General features: G+C 38.6%; 1 protein-coding gene across 1 annotated transcript in view; it reads left to right on the top strand.

Moving 5' to 3' along the window:
* Positions 1-19,579, top strand: part of LOC126232687 (Down syndrome cell adhesion molecule-like protein Dscam2) — a 408,767-nt gene that overhangs the window by 339,941 nt on the left and 49,247 nt on the right. The window contains exons 28-29 of the mRNA XM_049942816.1: positions 12,919-13,110; positions 14,788-14,952. Of these exons, the coding sequence (XP_049798773.1) occupies positions 12,919-13,110; positions 14,788-14,952 (357 nt within the window). The remainder of the gene's footprint in view (positions 1-12,918; positions 13,111-14,787; positions 14,953-19,579) is intronic.

Consider the following 19,579-nt stretch of genomic DNA (forward strand, 5'->3'; position numbering starts at 1 on the left):
TAATACACTCCCTTGAGCCCCATTTAGGACTTCCTCTACATAATAGCAAAAATAGCAGTGTGACTCAAATGAGTAAACATTCTCAGATGCCACACTAATATTAAGATGATATACCTCCTAGGATATTATTCCTACAACTTACACCATAGGCCTTTTGAAGGTCTGTATTTGTTTTTGTTGACTGAAGTCCAGTTTCTTGCTGAAAGATAATGATTGGCCAACAAAATCTATTATTTCATCAGAAAAACAAGTTTCATGTTGAAATGTTCTTGTATACAAAAAAATTTGAACGTTAGCTTTTAAATAAGATCCCTATGAGATATTGTCTCTTCACAAATTATTAATGAACACATACTTTCACATAATATTGTTATACTTATCTATTAACTGTATTTAGTGCATGACAGTACAAAGTGAACTGCAACTAACATACATGAACTGCATAATAAATAGAACTAAACAGCTAAATCTAGTATCTAATATCGAAATTTTCAATCCATTCAAGGGCTGGTCTGTCACTTCAAAGAAATCTAGATTTCAAGGGTAAGCTTGTCGCCTGCAGCTTGTTACAACTTGTTTGATGTTCTGATGTTCATTGCCACCAGTCACATTGAGCCTCCATTGGTGGAGGCTTTCTGTACAGATGTCATGGCCTGTATTAATATTATTAATTGTTTTCCAATCACATCATGGCAATTCCACATCGGGTGATCCTGTGACAGGTCTTATGAGGGTATATTATTCTATGTTTCTGACCACTTTCTGCTCATGGTGAAATTCACTGCTTGCAGTAATTCTGCCAATAAGATAGGTGACTGTCCAGATTTTAATAAATCATTCGAAGTACAGGCACATGAGACTGGATTGGGAGCTGAGGAATTTTAATTAATTTTTCATATTCCTTGAGAGAGGAATTCTGTCTTTGCAGGTCTGGTGGTGCAATGTGGCCTAGAATTATTAACCAGTGAAGAGAAATAGATCTGATGTCATCTGTTACTGTCATCATTGCTGCTTTCAGCTGAACATCGATTTTACTCACATGTGAACTATTAAGCCACACCAGAGCAGTTTTTAGTAGCAGAGAAGACAAGTCCTAAGGTACAACATATTAGTGTTGTTGCTCGTGCACCCCATGGGGTACTACTTAGCTTCTTTATGATGTTATTCCATAGTCTTAGCTGCAGTGATTTCTATATGTTCTTTTGCTGAACAAGGTTCTATCAAGAGTTACTCACAGTTCTTCTGGAAAGTCTTGGTGGTGGGGGACTTTACAAGTAAAAGTGACATGTAGCTTTGCACTTGGCCATTGTGTTGTTAAGAAGAAAGCAGCTAATTTTGATCTTCATTGGATTTGGTGTTAATCTCCACTTTTTGAAGTATTTATGCATTGTACTTAGCTCTGCAGAGAGTATTGCTTCAAGACTTCTCTATTGAGGGGCAAAACCAGATCACCTACATAAATTCAAAAGGACATATAGCTGGTTATGAAGTATATATCATTAACATATGGCTGTGCTACTTAAATTGTCCTGTGGTATAATCTTACAGGGCAGTGTGACTGATTAATGTGAGGGGACAAACAATAGTGTTTTTGAACCCTCCAACTACTGTGAACAATTTATCATGTTTCACCACTCCCCAGTCTAACCATCGCTACTCTCTAGTTGCCCAAAGCTGATTCATTAATTTTTGAAGGAAGTTACTAATTTGGTTGACTGGTCTCATTTTCACAGTACTTGTCATGCTGAGATAGTGACACACTGCAGCGAGAGTTAGCAATAGTAGAATTTGAATATCCAGTTTTATTAATAATACACATCTGTTATTCCTCTTCTTTGTTGTGATTTGAAGGCTCGTTATCCTTTTTTTTTTTTTTTTTTTTTTTTTTTTTTTTTTTTTTTGTGATTGTCTAGAGGATGTTTGGGTTGCTTCTACAAAATCATGTGACCACTGTGGACTTTCTGGTGCATAATGCATATATTTTCAGTCATTTCACTTCACAATACAAATCAATATAACACACATAACTTGTACCACATCCTTGCACTTCAAACTCGTACAACTAACTAACTGACCAAAAACAAAGATTTACCTCTAACAACATGAGCAAAGAAATTACTGTGCTATTTATGCAAAATCATCTTTGGAACATACATTTCATAAATAAAATACAAATATTTGTTTGTCTTTTTTTGAGAAGACCATCATCGTCATTGTACGAGGTGCATTCAACTTCTAAGGCCTCCGATTTTTTTTCTAAGTAACTACTCACCCGACTTCGATGAAACTGGCGTTACTTCTCAACGTAATCGCCCTGCAGACGTACACATTTTTCACAATGCTGACGCCATGATTCCATGGCAGTGGCGAAGGCTTCTTTAGGAGTCTGTTTTGACCACTGGAAAATCGCTGAGGCAATAGCAGCACGGCTGGTGAACGTGCGGCCACGGAGAGTGTCTTTCATTGTTGGAAAAAGCCAAAAGTCACTAGGTGCCAGGTCAGGTGAGTAGGGAGCATGAGGAATCACTTCAAAGTTGTTATCATGAAGAAACTGTTGCGTAACCTTAGCTCGATGTGCGGGTGCGTTGTCTTGGTGAAACAGCACACGTGCAGCCCTTCCCGGACGTTTTTGTTGCAGTGCAGGAAGGAATTTGTTCTTCAAAACATTTTCGTAGGATGCACCTGTTACCGTAGTGCCCTTTGGAATGCAATGGGTAAGGATTACGCCCTCACTGTCCCAGAACATGGACACCATCATTTTTTCAGCACTGGCGGTTACCCGAAATTTTTTTGGTGGCGGTGAATCTGTGTGCTTCCATTGAGCTGACTGGCGCTTTGTTTCTGGATTGAAAAATGGCATCCACGTCTCGTCCATTGTCACAACCGACGAAAAGTCCCATTCGTCAACATTGCTTGGCAACATGCCATGCGGGCAGACATGTGGTCGTCCATCAGCATTCGTGGCACCCACCTGGATGACACTTTTCGCATTTTCAGGTCGTCATGCAGGATTGTGTGCACAGAACCCACAGAAATGCCAACTCTGGAGGCGATCTGTTCAACAGTCATTCGACGATCCCCCAAAACAATTCTCTCCACTTTCTCGATCATGTCGTCAGACCGGCTTGTGCGAGCCCGAGGTTGTTTCGGTTTGTTGTCACACGATGTTCTGCCTTCATTAAACTGTCGCACCCATGAACGCACTTTCAAAACATCCATAACTCCTTCACCACATGTCTCCTTCAACTGTCGATGAATTTCAATTGGTTTCACACCACGCAAATTCAGAAAACGAATGATTGTACGCTGTTCAAGTAAGGAAAACGTCGCCATTTTAAGTATTTAAAACAGTTCTCATTCTCGCCGCTGGCGGTAAAATTCCATCTGCCGTAAGGTGCTGCCATCTCTGGGATGTATTGACAATGAACACGGCCTCATTTTAAAACAATGCGCATGTTTCTATCTCTTTCCAGTCCGGAGAAACAAAATCGGAGGCCTTAGAACTTGAATGCACCTCGTAATTAGCTTAAATGTTTATGTATGTTGACCTTTAAACATTTCTGGATAGTTATGCAGTAGTTGATTCCTGTTTTTTTTTTTTTTTTTTTTTTTTTTTCCCCTGTGATTAAGTTTAAGCACACTAATGAACAGGTGCCATTCTTGCAGTAACTTTTCAGTGTTCTGAGAGTGTGACTACATATTCTGCTGTAGTCCCTTGTTGCAGATTTAGACTTCATGTTGTGTGTTTTCATCAGTATTAACTTCATGTTCTTCAGTTCTGTAAGAGAAAGGTCACATGAGCATCTGTGGAAAGATATAGAGAACCTGGAAATACTACCTAGGAGCAACACTGAGTGTCAGTTTTCTGATATCAGTAGCAGAATGATGAGACTTCAACAAAATCTTGAAATAGTAGTCCTCAGCTGGTATGGCATACAAGTTTAATGCTTCTGCAAAAAGCCCAGTTGGCAGTAAATTCAGAATCTGAAGAATCAGAAAGTGATAGTGGAAAGAGCACACTTCAGTGACACTTTCAATTGGAAACAAACCAATTTACAGCCATTAAAGCATGCGTTTGGTGGCGGATTCGCAATGCAAGTTTCAACTGCTTAATGGCTCAAGCGTTCTGTCTTTTTTATATATGTATATATTTCTGTCACAAAACCTGTTCCAGTTTGGAGCAGATGAAATGAGTTAATTTTTATGTATACACCAGCACAGATACTCCAGAATCTCTGTCTTCTTGACTGGGAAAGTGGAAAGATACTGAATTTGAAGAACTGTGGTTTTTTTTTTATCTTCTGGTGGCTCAATTCAAAAGTTTAAAATAAGTTATTTATAGATCCAGAAATATACTTTTAAACACTTCAGTTTTTAGAGAAATTATGTCCCAAGACCACTTTAATTTGATTTTGAGAATGCTACAGCTCAGTGACAGCTCTGCAAGTGCTGGAAGTGAAAGTTTGTTTAAAATCAGAAATATTGTCGATAAAGTTCATATGAGTTTCACAATATGTTTAGTCTTTATCAGAGCCACTGTTTGTGAGAATAAGCACAATGAGCCAAAACTGCAGAGGAAAATGAAATTATGAGAAACTGAGCTTAAGTCAACTGACAAGGTGCTTTCTATCAAGTGTTGCAGTAAAAGAGAAGTGTGGATGTTGACAACATGTAAAACCAAGAATGTTTGTGAAGAGAGACTGACAGAAAACTTGCTAGCCTGCAACTCAAGTATGGGTGCAGTTGACCACTGTAACATGCTTATGATTTCAGTAGGATCAGTGTGTCAAACTGAAATGGTATAAGAAATATTTTTTTCATATTCTAGATTTGTGACTTTTCATTGCTCTTGTTCTCAGGTTGTCTACATGATGAAACATGGCACTCACAATGTTTCAACATTTTTTGTTATGGAAAAGTAGAAAAATATGCAACAGAACAGAGAACAGGTGGCACAGGAAGGTACTTCAGTGATTAGAATCTCTTCAGTTTGCATGGTGGCATTTTCTTGATGTTATTGTAAGTAAACATTCAAAGAAAAGTATGTGCAGAAGCTAGGTTTGCACAAAACAGAAAGTGCACTGGGAAACCAGATACCAAGGCAAAACTTGCAACATACTATTATTCTGTGTATTGTTCTGTCTTGAAACTTATCACACAGAGAAGCATTACTAATCATCAGAAACTAAACCTGATAGCTGAAATTAATTGCCACTTCTGAGTACACTATTTTAAAAAGAAAAAACAAGATATGTAAAAAAGACAATATTAAAAGGTATTTTTACCTGTTTACCTGGTCAAAAGCCCAGATCAAAAGAAAGTATGTAAAATAGATACAGTGGGTGCAAATAGTATTCAACAGTCCTGATTTCATCTCTTTGGTTGAAATAAGCTCAGCAGATAAAAAATTTGTTACCCCAGCGTGCACGCACAGATGATTTGTAAAGTCTTTTCAGATGATGCAGTGATCAAGTCATGCTCAACCACCTGTCTGATAGCTCTACGTGAGTATAAGAAAGTAGAGATCAGTGAGACATTTATGTTTCAAATGAACTTTATAGATAAACGTGGGTAAGTGTGAGACTGTGACAGAGTGGCAAAAAGGGGCAATCATCTTTTGGTCATGCCCACAGCCAAACACTGTGTGAAGTTGCTGGATCCATTGGTATTTCATGATGAACTGTTCAGCACTTCTATTAACAGTTGTGCAACACCCATGACCATGAAACATGATATCAGAATCGTGATCAGAAAATGATCTTGACTGATTGTGAGAGTGATCAGAGATGCATTTTAGGGTTTGTGAATCAAAATTGCTTCCAAAGCCAACAGGAATTGCTGTAGGCAGTGAATGAAAGTCAGTACTAACCTGTTAGCAAGAGAACATTGAGATGGGAACTGCGTGCAATGAACATTTGGAATTGGTAACCTCGGAGGAGACCATTGCTCACACAGACACATAAAGCTGCGTGTCTTCAGTGGACTAGAAATCATCAAACATGGACAGTGGCTAACTTTTGGAATGTAATGTGGTCTGATGAATCATGTTTTTGCCCATATTCAAATAATGCACACCATCGACTGCCCTAAGGCCAAATAAAACATTTCATCCTGAATGTGTACAAGGTCAGGTGCAAGCTGCAGGTAGGTCTGGAATGTTTTGAGGGTGTTTTTCTTGTCATAAGTTGGGCCCATCCACTGAGGTGACTACTAACATGAATCAGTGTTCTTATCTAAACATTCTGAGTGACCAGGTGTTGCCTTTCAGTCAACGTCTGTATGATGAGTATGCTACTAACATGCAGAGTTCATTGAGCTGGTAGATAATGTGACTGGTTTTCTGAACAATCCCTCACCCTATTACATCTCGACTGGCCTGTAGAATCACTGACTTGAATTCCATAAACAATCTGTGGGACATGTTGGAACAATTATTAAACCCCTGATATCAGAATCCCAGCAATTTGGTGGAATTGCACGATCAGTGGGAGGTTTAACTTGGATGCGGTGTACCTGTACAACCTCGTGGACTCACTTCGTAGTGAAATCCAGCAGTTAACAAGTCCCTGGGTAGAATTACTTGGTATTTAATGATGCCTGCAACAATTTCTCTAGAAGTGACTAATTTTTTATTTGGTGAGCTTAGTTTGCTGGAAAACAAACAGACTTGCTGTTTCAGATGCTACAGTATCTATTCTGTACATAATATAATTACCCAGTATACACTGCACCAGTACAATAAAACTTGCATTTATTCATCTAGTTTCAGTAAGCTAAAAGTTTTAGCACTTAACATAGACAATTACATTGGGATATTGTGTGTTTTGACAATGAAATTTACCTAGTGAAGTAAAGTGGGACTGAAAATACATATTGTATGTTGAAACAAATAATCAAATGCTTCAAGTTTTTGAGTCTGAAGCACCTCTCCAGGTACTGAAATATGCTGGCAACAAACAGATATGATGTTTCAGATGCTACAATATCTATTCTGTATGTGACATAAATACACAAAATTCATTCCACCAGTTAAAAAAAATTATAGATATTCGTCACATTAAAATGTGACAAAATTATTCCAAGTGATGGGAACAATTATATCTGGATACCCTCACATTTGGCTATGAAAGTTGCTAAGCACATAAACTATGATTGAAAATACATGAGTATTGTAAAAAGTATTCAAAAAATTACATTTTCTCACTTTGTGTATCTTTCCAAATGATGAAGTATGTTGACAAGAAACTGATGCTTTAGATGGAGCTATATCTATTTTGTAAATGATGTGATTACACAGCATAAAAATTGTACATATTCATCAGTTTATGATACGCAAAAATTATTCCCATATAATGTATACAGTTATGCCTGGGTATTGTGATTTTTTTACACAAAAGTTGCCTATGGACATAAAAAATTATTGAAAATACATACTGACCCTTGTAAAAAGTACTCAAATGTTTCAAGTTGGCAGCCTCTCTCCAATGAACTAGCATGTTAGCAACAGATGGACTCAATTTTTCACATGTTGCAATGTCTACCCTGATAATGAAAATAATTGATTTTTGAAAATATAAGAAATTGGTTGTATAAAAAAATTTACTCACCAAGTGGTGGCAGGAGAATACACACATAAAATGTATCATGGTTTGAAAGCCTTCGGAGTCCATGGCTCCTTCTTCAGGCAGAAGGACTGAAGGAGAAAGAAGAGTGGTGAAGGAAATGGACTGGTTAGGTTTGGAAAATGGGCAGAGTTAAGAAAAGTCACCCGAAGCCCCAAGTCAGGGGAGACTTACTGGCTGGGATGAGGATGGAAGACTGATTGTCGGGACTGCACTGGATGAGATTGGAAAACCTGAGCGCTTAAATGTGGAAGAAAGGGTGATATGCAAGACAGAGGTTATTGATAAAGCAGCAAGCATGAGTTAATAATAGTGAAAAGCCAAGTGCATTTTATGTGACAGATGTGGGAGGGGGGCTGTGAAAAATAGACAGGTCAGACAGTGAAAGATTGAGGCCATGTCCCTCTACACCAACATCCTTCATGTCAAGGTCCGTTTGCTGCTGAATATTTCCTCAGTCAGAGCCCACCTGATTCCTAACCTGTAACATCCTTCCTGCTCACCATTATCAACTTTATACTTACCAGTACCTACTTCATCTTTCATCTTTGAGGAGAACAGACACAGACAGATCGGAGGTACAGCCATGGGAACTGGGATGGCTCCTTCCTATGGCAACCTTCTCATGGGTCACATGGAGGGGACTTTCCTGGGATGCATAAGCCTTCAGCCCCTGGTCTGGTTTAGATACATTGATGACACCTTTGCCATATAGACTCATGGTGAGGCTGACATATCAAGATTCCTGGAATCTCTAAATCCATTCTCCAGTTAAATTTCACATGGCCTTATTCCAAATCCCATGCCACTTTCTTTGATGTTCATATTCTCACCAAAGGTCAGCTACACACTTCTGTTCATGTTAAATCTACTAACAAACAACAGTACATACATTTTGACAGTTGGCATTGTTTCCATTTGCTGGACGTAATTACCCCACCAGCCTAGTTCAGAAACAGATTTCCATGGACCATCAAATCCACACATCAAATTCTGGGACTACTGTCAGCCAATACTTCGATATGGCTATGAATTTCTAAAAATCATGCCCTGAAATGAGGACCATGCTGTCCAAGATATTGCCCACCATACCTAGAGTAGCTTCTTTTTTTCCTCCCAATCTCTGCAATATACTTGTAAGACCCTAAGCGTCTTCTGTACCCATCTCCTTACCCTATGGCTCCTACCTCTGTGACTGTTCCCACTGAAAGACAGGTCCTATGCACCCTACTATCACCACCTGTACCAGTTCTGTAACTGGCAAAACATATACTATCAAAGGGAGAGCCACTTGTGAATTGACACATATCATATACCACCTGTGATGTAAACAGTGTTCGGCCTTTTACATCAGCATGATTACCACAAAGTTACCAGTTAGGATGAATGGCCATAGGCAGAGGGTGTATACCGGTAACACACAATGTACTGTTGCAGAGCATGTTCCACATGACAGTCATGATCTCAGTACATTATTTCACCACACATGTCATCTGGATTCTTCCCCCAGATATCAGTTACTCAGAACTCTGCAGCTGGGAACTGGTGCTACAACATGTCCTTGGTTCTCAACAACCACACAGCCTTAATTTATGTTATTTTCTGTGGTCTGTGGTCAACTTATACTTACTCAGCTATAGGTACAGTTTTCCACTTCCTGTGAAGCTGCTTCTTAATTAACTGCATAGCTACAGGGTGGTGCACGAAAAACTGGCCACAGGTACTGATTGTGCACCAGTTTTGCACAAATTGTTGCCCACCACAAACAGATACAACAACAAATAGATAAACAGGTAATAAGTTGAGTCACAGATAGGGACAACAAGAAGACTGTCACAATTAAAGCTTTCAGCCTTAGACACACACACACACACACACACACACACACACACACACACGACTGCAGTCTCAGGCAACTGAAACCGCACTGTGAGCAGCAGCACCAGTGCATTTCTTCACAGTAATTGTTCCTTTTTTCATTCCCTTGTAGTTTTCTACATCTTTCATTTACTGACCCATTTATTTTTTGCAGTCACCCTCCCACCTCTATCACATATAGTGCACTTAGCTTTTCACTCTCATTAACTCATACACAGTGTTTTAGCAGTGATCTCTGTCTTGTATATTACCCTTCAAGCTCTCAGGTTTTCAAATCTCATTTGGTGAAGTCCCCAACAATCAGTCTTTCCTTCTCATCTTGTCTGGTAAGGCTTCCTTGACCTGGGGTTCTGGGTGACTTTTCTGAAATCTAACCCTTTTCCTATGCCTCACAAGTCATTTTCCTTCATTCTTCTTCCTTCCCCTTCATTGCTACTGTGAGAAGAAGGAGCCACTGGCTCTGAAAGCCTGAAAGCAGTAATACCTTATACCTGTGTGTTCTCCTGCTGCCACTTGGTAAGTAATTTTTTTTTAATCTATCCAATTACTTGTACTACTAATATCTATTCTTGTGTGAAGTGATTACACTGCACAGAGTCAGTTAACAAAAAAAATTATGCAGACTCACATGTTTATGAAGTGATCAAACTATTCTGACATAAGAAAAGATTTTGCTTTTGAAAACATTGATTTCTGATCTTAAATTTTGCTTGAGAATGATTAATTTTATTTATGGACTTGAAACATATTCAGATTAATCAGAAGTATGTTCCAGCAACCACTTAATCTCCCTTGTGAATTGTTTGTGAATGAATTATTGTGCTGGCATGCACCATGAGTGCAGAACAACAGGAGATAGTGGAATGTATGGAATATATGGTGTGTAGCTTATAAGCTATGAATTCAGCACAGCACAAGAAAGCCAGTGCAGGTATTTCAACAGACAAGAAGTGGTATCCTACAAATGGTTTCCAGCACAGGTAGTTGGTTCAGGTGTCAACACCCAGCATATCCTTTGGCAAGCACATCTGTAGTGTTGAAAGGGTTAAGTAGCTGCATTTCTACACAATATTCTAAAAGTAACTCTTGTAATTATCAATGTCAGTAGATTACCACTACACATAATTGCTTGTTAGTTTACATAAAAGAAGTAGCCTACAGTGGTGCTTTCACTTGTTAATACATAATTTGCCATATGCCACATCTCTAAAGGCCCTCCTTCAGGATGGAATTTATGAAACACAGTATGTGAATGAATAAACAAATGAATGAATGAATACTAAGAGAAAATCTGGAATTAGTATTAAATATCTATATATAAAAGGCAATGTCCTGACTGACTCACGAACTGACTGACTCATCACCACCAAGACCAAACTGCTAGGGATAAAACCTCGAAATTTGGAGAAGGTGTGGATATCATACTGTAGGCATTGTTTAAGAATTGCTTTTTTGAAATTCCAATCCTAAGGAGATGAAGGTTTTTTTAAAAAATGTTGCTATTAAGGCAATTCTGAAGTTACACCTACAAAAATTGGTATTTGGTTTCTCGGTTAGAAATAAAGAAATACATGTTTCAGTATTTTTGGAAATTTAGCCCAAGGGGCGCGAAATAGTAAGCAAAAGATTTTTTTTGATAATATACCATTATTAAAGAACTACTAAAGAATTTTTAAAGCTACATCTATGAGTATTTGACTACTCAGCTGGAAGTACAAAAAATACATGTTTCAGTGTTTTTGGAAGTTGAACCATTAACGAGGTGAAATAGGAGATCAGACTTTTTATGAAAGCATTTTTGAAGCTCAATCGATGAAAATTTAAATTTGGTATCTCAGTTAGAAATAAAAAAAGTATGTGTTTCACTGTCCTGGGAAATTCAACCCTTATGGGGTTGAAATAGGGGATATAGTTTTTATGGAAATATTTCATTGTGCAAGCATTTTTGAAGCTAAATGTTTGAAAATATGTATTTGGCTTCTCTGTTAAAAATAATATATACCCAAATCGCTGTTTTTGGAAATTCAACCCCTAAGGTGGTGAAATATGGTCAGACTGATTCATTGGCTCATTGTTGCCCAGCCAAAATGGTTAAGGATAGAAACTTGAAGTGTGGAGAGTGTGTGGATCTTATACTGTAGGCATTATTTAAGAAGGTATTGTCCAAAATTCCACTCTTAAGGGAGTGAAATAGGGGATGAAAGGCATTTTGAAAGTATGTCTCTATTAAGGGAATGTTGAAGCTAAAACTACAAAATCTGGTATATGTTTTCTCAGTCAGAAAATAAAAAAATATTGGTTCCAGTATTTTTGGAAGTTCAACCACTAAGGGGGTAAAATGGTGGGTGAATTTTTTTTAATAACTAATAATTAAAGAACTACTAAAGGACTTTTAAGGCTACATCTATGACAATTGGCATTTGACTTCTCACTCCCCCTTAGGGAGAGCAATAGTCGATGATACTTTTTAAGAAAATATTTCATTACATTACAAAATTTTAAAGCTAATTTTATGAAAATTGGCATTTCACTTCTCAGTTAGGAAATATTTGTTAGGGGATGAAAGTTGCTATGGAAATATCTCCACAAGAATGCAAAAGGCATGATTAAGAAAAATTTTGGACTCCACCTACCAGAATCACTTTTGGTGAGAAGTACATTTTGAAAAGGCAATGCTTATATGGCCTTAATTAGCATGAAAAGGTTAGAAGTTGCAATTGGTGAACAAAATAAAAATTTGATTAAATAATAATAATAATAATAATAGAAAAAATCTCTACTGGCCATACAGCCTATGTGAGTGAAGCAGCAGGTGCTAAACTTCTCAAAAATAAAAATTTTCAGTGAAGTACAGTTGAAATAATGTGCTATTGTGTGTGTGTTTTTTTTCTTCAATATAATTATGTCTTCTGCAGTGATCTTTTTATTATTTCAGGTTATCAGATGTATTCATTTTCTCCAAGTGGATATCTCATTGTTGAAAGATGCACAATATGCAAATTTCAAAATTTGTATAATTTTCAAGCAATCATCATATGCTAGTGCATGGTATATGTTTCCATTATGAATTATGGAAACTATTTGAAAGTATTCCACATATTTTGAGCATCTGTTATCAACAGACTCACCAACACTTCTACATGCACATGTGCATCTTCATCTGGACACCCACAAGTTTATCTTTTGATTTTATTATGTTTTGTACCATGTAACATATGCTTTAAACATGTGGCACACTTTCAAATAGTAACTATAATTCATAATGGGACTTATGTCGTGCACTAGCACATAGTGAATGCCTGATTGAAAATGATATACCAGTAACTGCCAAAACTTGCCACTATCAGAAAATCTATCTATGCTTAAACTGTTTGTGGTAACTGCAAGCCCACAGTTCAAGAAAACATTATTTTTGCAGAGCTGTATGAGATGAGCCCCTATGCCACATTCGCTGTGTCATCAGACCATCACAGAAAAAAGTTAATGGATGCTTCAGGAGTGGATCACACTTTACAGTTCAAAACATTTGGACACTCAGAAAATGAGAGTTGCACTCAACATGAATTTACTCATCAAGTAAATATGGTTCACTGGTATGCTGCATCGGATGGTAAGAACAAGCCCCATAAGTTGAAATCACTATGTATAGCCAAGACGGCATAAGAAGATCCCTGACAGCTCGCAGCGCTGTTGCCAACTTCCAACTGCTAAGAGCTAATTGCTGCATGTGAAAACAGTAACAGTTTTCAGACCTGTGACAACACTGAGGTGTTCTGATAGAGATGTTTACAAAATTGCGTTATTTATTGGTTCAGCTGGGTGCACTGCAACTGTCAGGAATCAACTTATACTGACTCAGCTATAGGTACAGTTTTCCACTTCCTGTGAAGCTGCTTCTTAATTAACTGCATAGCTACAGGGTGGTGCACGAAAAACTGGCCACAGGTACTGATTGTGCACCAGTTTTGCACAAATTGTTGCCCACCACAAACAGAAACAACAACAAATAGATAAACAGGTAATAAGTTGAGTCACAGATAGGGACAACAAGAAGACTGTCACAATTAAAACTTTCAGCCCTAGACACACACACACACACACACACACACACACACACACACACACACACACACACACACACACACACACGACTGCAGTCTCAGGCAACTGAAACCGCACTGTGAGCAGCAGTACCAGTGCATGATGGGAGTGGCACCCAGTTGCCACTTCCATCATGCACTGGTGCTGCTGCTCACAGTGTGGTTTCAGTTGCCTGAGACTGCATTTGTGTGTGTGTGTGTATGTGTGTGTGTGTGTGTGTTTGTGCAACTTCCCTTCTAATAATATTGTTAAATTCCATCCCATATTTTCAAAAATGGTTCAAATGGTTCTGAGCACTATGGGACTTAACATCTGAGGTTATGAGTCCCCTAGACTTAGAACTACTTAAACCTAACTAACCTAAGGACATCACACACATCCATGCCTGAGGCAGGATTCAAACCTGTGACCGTAGCAGTAGCACAGTTCCAAACTGAAGCGCCTAGAACCGCTCGGCCACAGTGGCCGTCTTCCTGTATTTTGCATTGTTTGATTTTAACAGGTAATAATCAGATAATAAATAAATAACAACTAAGCTAATGCAAAGGTCTTTATTTACAGAATTGATCTTGTCTTTTACATTACATTACATTAGGTTCAGAAAATTACCTCCTTGTGCTTCAGTGCACTTTTGCACATGCCCTAACATGTTAATATAAACTTTGCATAACTCTGCAGCATCAGTTCTCAAAATTTCATTACAAACATTGTCCTTAAGGTGTTCTAATAATAATGAGTTACATGTGTACATTTCCCTTAGGGTGCCCCACATATAAAAGTCATGCATCCACTATTGCAGTTCTTCCTTGAAGAGGATACTTCTTGCTGAACTATTTACTTCAAATATCTTAATGAAGTCACAGTGGCTTTCGTACTGACAGTACAAAACATACTCACAACCGCTTCAAAAAAGTAGATGGCAACTGCCAGATGATGACGAGCAGTCTTAGTACTCGGAACCAGTTTTTCATGTGCCACCCTGTGCCATAAAATATTAACATCAGATTGTGTAGAGAATAAAATCTAACAGTGGCTCAGTCTTGAAATAAATTCCATTGCAGGGTTTCACGAAATATTTTCATCATAACAGTGGGAATATAGTTTTAAAGACTAGTGAAATTTAATGTTACTACAAAATCCTTTTTGGAATTTATTTAACTTATAGTGTATACACTATTCCTTCCAGGAGATAGAGGACAGCCATCATCCAGCCTACATAGAAAAGGTAACATGAAACATCGTCACAACAAATCTGACACATGTCAGCACTCAGATACCGAAACAAGTGGTAGTCCATCTGCAATAAGCAGTTATAAAGTGCCTATCAAGCACCCAACTGCAAGGAGTTTAGGTATGTTTTGCATCATTTTTCATGAAACTAACAGTAAATGTGCCACTTCATGCTATGGGGAAGAGTGGGATTAGAAACCCAAATGCAATTTTGATTCTTGGTCACTCACAGGAATTTCTTTCTGTCTGTTAAGCTGTGCTTTCACCTCTCATAATGTGTTGCACATTCAAGAAAATAACAAATAATAGTTTCTGGTTATTTCATCAACCAAAGATCCTTCTGGGTTCATTCCCCATGAAAATACACAATAGTGACAAGTCCTCAGACACAAAATACCTTCTTATTTGATTATTTTAGATACACATAAGATGATAACATTCCTCTGTTTCATAACAACATATCCTTCAAGCAAGGCACAGGAATTGGTTAGGGAACTTTGATTCTGAGGGAGGGAGGACAGAGGTGATTCAGTTGACTGAGAACACATGCTAAGAGAAAACTACAACTTATACGATAAAAAGGGACATAGATACAACACAATCCAAAAACGTCACTTAGTGATTCCCCACAGTGTTCACTGTTCTCAAGCATGGGATGAGTTAGGTGATGTTCATAAACAGTTGGACATCGCCCAGACTACTGTCACACAATTGGAAGCTGCTGTGAATGGGTGTGTTTGGATGGCTATTGACAGGCATATACCAGAAATACCAAAAAACTTAACTCCATCCGAACAGGTCTCAGAAGATATACGATAAAAAGGGACACCAAAGATGAAGGTGAAAGTGTCAGATAAGGTGAGGGGTCACAGCTAATAATATAAGTATTTTCCAAGAAACGTTTCCTCAGTGCTTCCATGGTGAAAATTATATATTTAATTTATTTATTAGTTAACTCACATTCCTGAAACCAGGAAGATCCTTTATTCATTACACAAGAACCTCATTAATACAGATTTCCAGATTCCTTGTTTTTATTTCCTCTTTTTTTAACCCATAAATGTGTGGTATACAGCTGGTATGGTGCAATATATGTTGACACTGCAGGTAGCATAGAGATTTGCTGCCCCACATTTCCAACTGCCTTTACTATGGTTAGTGTTCTTTTCCTGACAGAGTGAAGCCGAATGGGTATTGTTCCTATGTTTTGCATTTGTATGTGAGTGAAATGGCTTCAAAGTGAAAGAAAGTGGTTCTTTCAATGGAAAAAAGTTGAAATCACTAAACAGAATAGACAAAGGAAAAATGGTGAAATAAACTTCTGCAGAATATGGTACAGTGATATCATCTATGTCAGAATGAAAGAAGGACTGAAAAGAAATTGAAAAATTCTGCTTAACCAAACAATGGAAACTCAAAGTTAGAATATCAACAATATAAGGAAAGGCTAGATTGCTGCTCACTGAAAGATGACACATTGAATTGCATACAGAGACAATGAAAAGACTGCCATCCCATGCGCTCTGGTCTGAACTGTCAGATATGGCAGTTATGTGGGTATGTGGTGAGCTTGAAATGTGTGTATGTTTTTCCTTTCTGACAAATGCTTTGGCTGAAAGCTAAATCATAACTCTTTTTGTTGTGTCTGTCTGCAACTCAACATGTCATCTTTATGATGAGTAGCAATCCATTCTTTCCCTTATATTTAATACTCCTGCTTAATATGATGATTAAACACAGCATGCGGAACTGCAGTACAATGACTGAAACACCAGATGAAGCATTATTTGTTTGGTTCAGTGACAGAAGAGAGCAAATTTTTCTGATTTCCATTTCTGATGTCTGGTCCAATCCTGCTGGAAAAGTCATTAAACTTAAGTAGCAAGGCACCTGGTGGTGATCCTTATTCCACAAGCTAGCCAAGTTGTCAGGGAAGATGGATAGCTCAGTATTGCATGGGCCAACTTTCAGAGACAGGTGAAAGTTTTTTGGGGGATACTGTAGTTGCAGACACTTAAAAAAAGAATTTGAAGATGTTATTTCCTCCAAAACATTAAATTAAGAGTGTGATTTTTTGCTTTTAGTAGAATCTTTCTTAATTATCTAGATTTTCAGTAAGACACATTACATCTGGCCCCACATAAGACAGAAGAAATGAGATACTTATGTGTAACTTCATTCATTTATTTTGTGAAGTTTTTCTCATTATAGAGGTTACAAGTGGGGGAACCATCAGCTTATGTTATTGCTTTGAAAGACAAAAAATGAGGGAGGTGATTAGATCATTCAAATGAACAGTACACAGATCTATGACGTACTCCATTTGTGACATATAGAAGGTCTTATGCAGTACAAGATGAGAAACCTGCATTGTCCTGGTATGTATTTATTTCTCTTCTATTAGTCCATGTCCTCCTCTCATTCTCTTGGTCCATCTCCTCCTTCCTTCATATCTGCTGAACTATGTGATATGCAGTGATGTAATTTTGTAGGTACATTCAGCAGCATATACACACATCAAAAAAGTTTTGCATCACCTTGGTTCTGAGAGTTCTGGAACCTGTACAAAAAATTGGAATAGAGATCAACATAAATATCATTTCTGCCAATTTTTTACTCATGGAAACCACACATTGCATATTGTACCACCATACAGTGAGACCCTCAGAGGTGATGTTCCCGATTGCTGTACACACTGGTACCTCTGATACGTTGTAGCACATCCTCTTGCATTGATGCATGCCTGTATTCGTCGTGGCATACTATCCACAAGTTCATCAAGGCACTGTTGGTCCAGACTGTCCCACTCCTCAATGGCGATTCACTTGCTGGACAGTGAGTCTAAGGTGGTCAGCCTGACTGGCTTACCTCCAAACACATCCCCAATGATTGTCTGGTTGAAGGCATATGCGACACTGATCGGTGACGAGAATGTGATGACAGTCCTGAGCAGTCCATTTGGCTTGTTGTCGGGCCCATCTGTACTGCGCTGCATGATGTGGTTGCAAAGATGGACCTCGCCATGGATGTCAAGGGGTGAAGTTGTGCAACACGCAGCCTATTGCAAACAGTTTGAGTCGTAACATGATGTCTTGTGGCTGCATGAAAAGCATTGTTCAACATGGTGGCATTACTGTCAGGGTTCCTCCGAGCCATAATCCATACGTAGCAGTCATTCACTGCAGTAGTAGCCCTTGGGCGGCCTTAGCGAGGCATGTCATTGACAGGTCCTGTCTCTCGAGCTCGCCTCCATGTTCAAACACCATTACTTTGGTTCACTCCGAGACGCCTGGACACATCCTTTGTTGAGAGCCCTTCCTGGCACAAAGTAGCAATCCGGGCACGACCGAACCACGGTATTGACCGTCTAGGCATGGTTGAACTACAGACAACACGGGCCGTATACCTCCTTCCTGGGGGAACGACTGGTCTGTTTATTGAATTCTGCCTTTTGGAGGCACTGGGAGCTCCATGTCATTGGCAAGCATGGCTCTTTCTGTCATTCTCACAGGGCGGTATGGGCTCTGAAATAACTGCGGCTTTGCAAGTGGACTGAAAAACACAGGTGGTAATGCTGACCTCCATTTGCATAAAGGCATTGGATGTTGGAATAGGCTTTTTAAGAGCTATTTCAAAATAAATACTGAATGTGGGAGGTTGCATGGCCTTATAGCCATTTTTGGCCTCCTCATGTGGGATGTGCTTTGTTGTTTTGAACTCCTGTATCTTCCTTTCCTCAAGGCAGATACTCTAGTTAGGGTGATTTCCAGAGCAATATATACACTTTGGAGGAGATGAACAAGTGACTCCTTCATGGTGGCCTTATCACATTTGTCATATGTGGCTGCTCCCTTACATCCTAAAGCAGTGTGCCCAAAGCACTGGCATTTAAAACTACGCACTGGGTTGAGAACATAAAGCTGCACATTTAAGTGAAGGAAACCTGCATTGATATGCTCTGGAAGTTTCAAAGTTTCATGCTATTGAAAGTAGAGATAAAAGAGTTTAATTCAACCAGATCGCTATCCACCCTTTACATTAAATATGGACATCAATACCTTTTTGAGTTTAGTCATCTTTCAGTTCTTCTTTGGGGCTATACACAAGATCTTGGCACAACACAATACCTTTGACGTAGTTCAAGGTGTATTGTCATTTTCAATTGCATATTCCCTGAGGTATTCAGCGTTCTGCAAGTTTGTTGCTTGTTGGGAGGTAGAAGTTTCAACCAGTAGCATCCCATGTCTCAATTGTTGACAGATTTTAAAGTGCTATTCATGCCCTCTAAATGTAGAAAGTGAAACTTTTTCAGTGTTGCCCTCCTTCCTTTTAACAATTAAAATCACATTCTGACTAGCAGCATGTGTTCTGTTACTGGAATCAAAAGTCTTTGCATTATTCCCTGTATAAGGAGGACTGGCTACATGAGCCCTCTAATTAAGTTGGGTGTTGATACCCATCAGCAGTGCATCCATTCCACTGGGAGTTGAAAAGGATAAGTTTGAGGGCTTCTTCTTGATTCCAGGAATAGCTAGGGAAATATGCGTCAACCCAGATAGAGACCCATTTGCCTAAGTAAACCTTATACAACTGAGAGGCAGCAGATTCCCCAGAGATTGCTCGCTAATGACTGTTCTGCCTCAACAGCCATGCATCCCATCAGCACAAAGTACATCTTGAGTTTGAGGATATTTTTTTATTATTTATTTTTTTATTGTCCTTTCAATCCAGGTATTTAAACTAATGCC

The sequence above is a fragment of the Schistocerca nitens genome, chromosome 1 (assembly GCF_023898315.1).
Source record: "Schistocerca nitens isolate TAMUIC-IGC-003100 chromosome 1, iqSchNite1.1, whole genome shotgun sequence".
Taxonomy (NCBI): Eukaryota; Metazoa; Arthropoda; class Insecta; order Orthoptera; family Acrididae; genus Schistocerca; species Schistocerca nitens.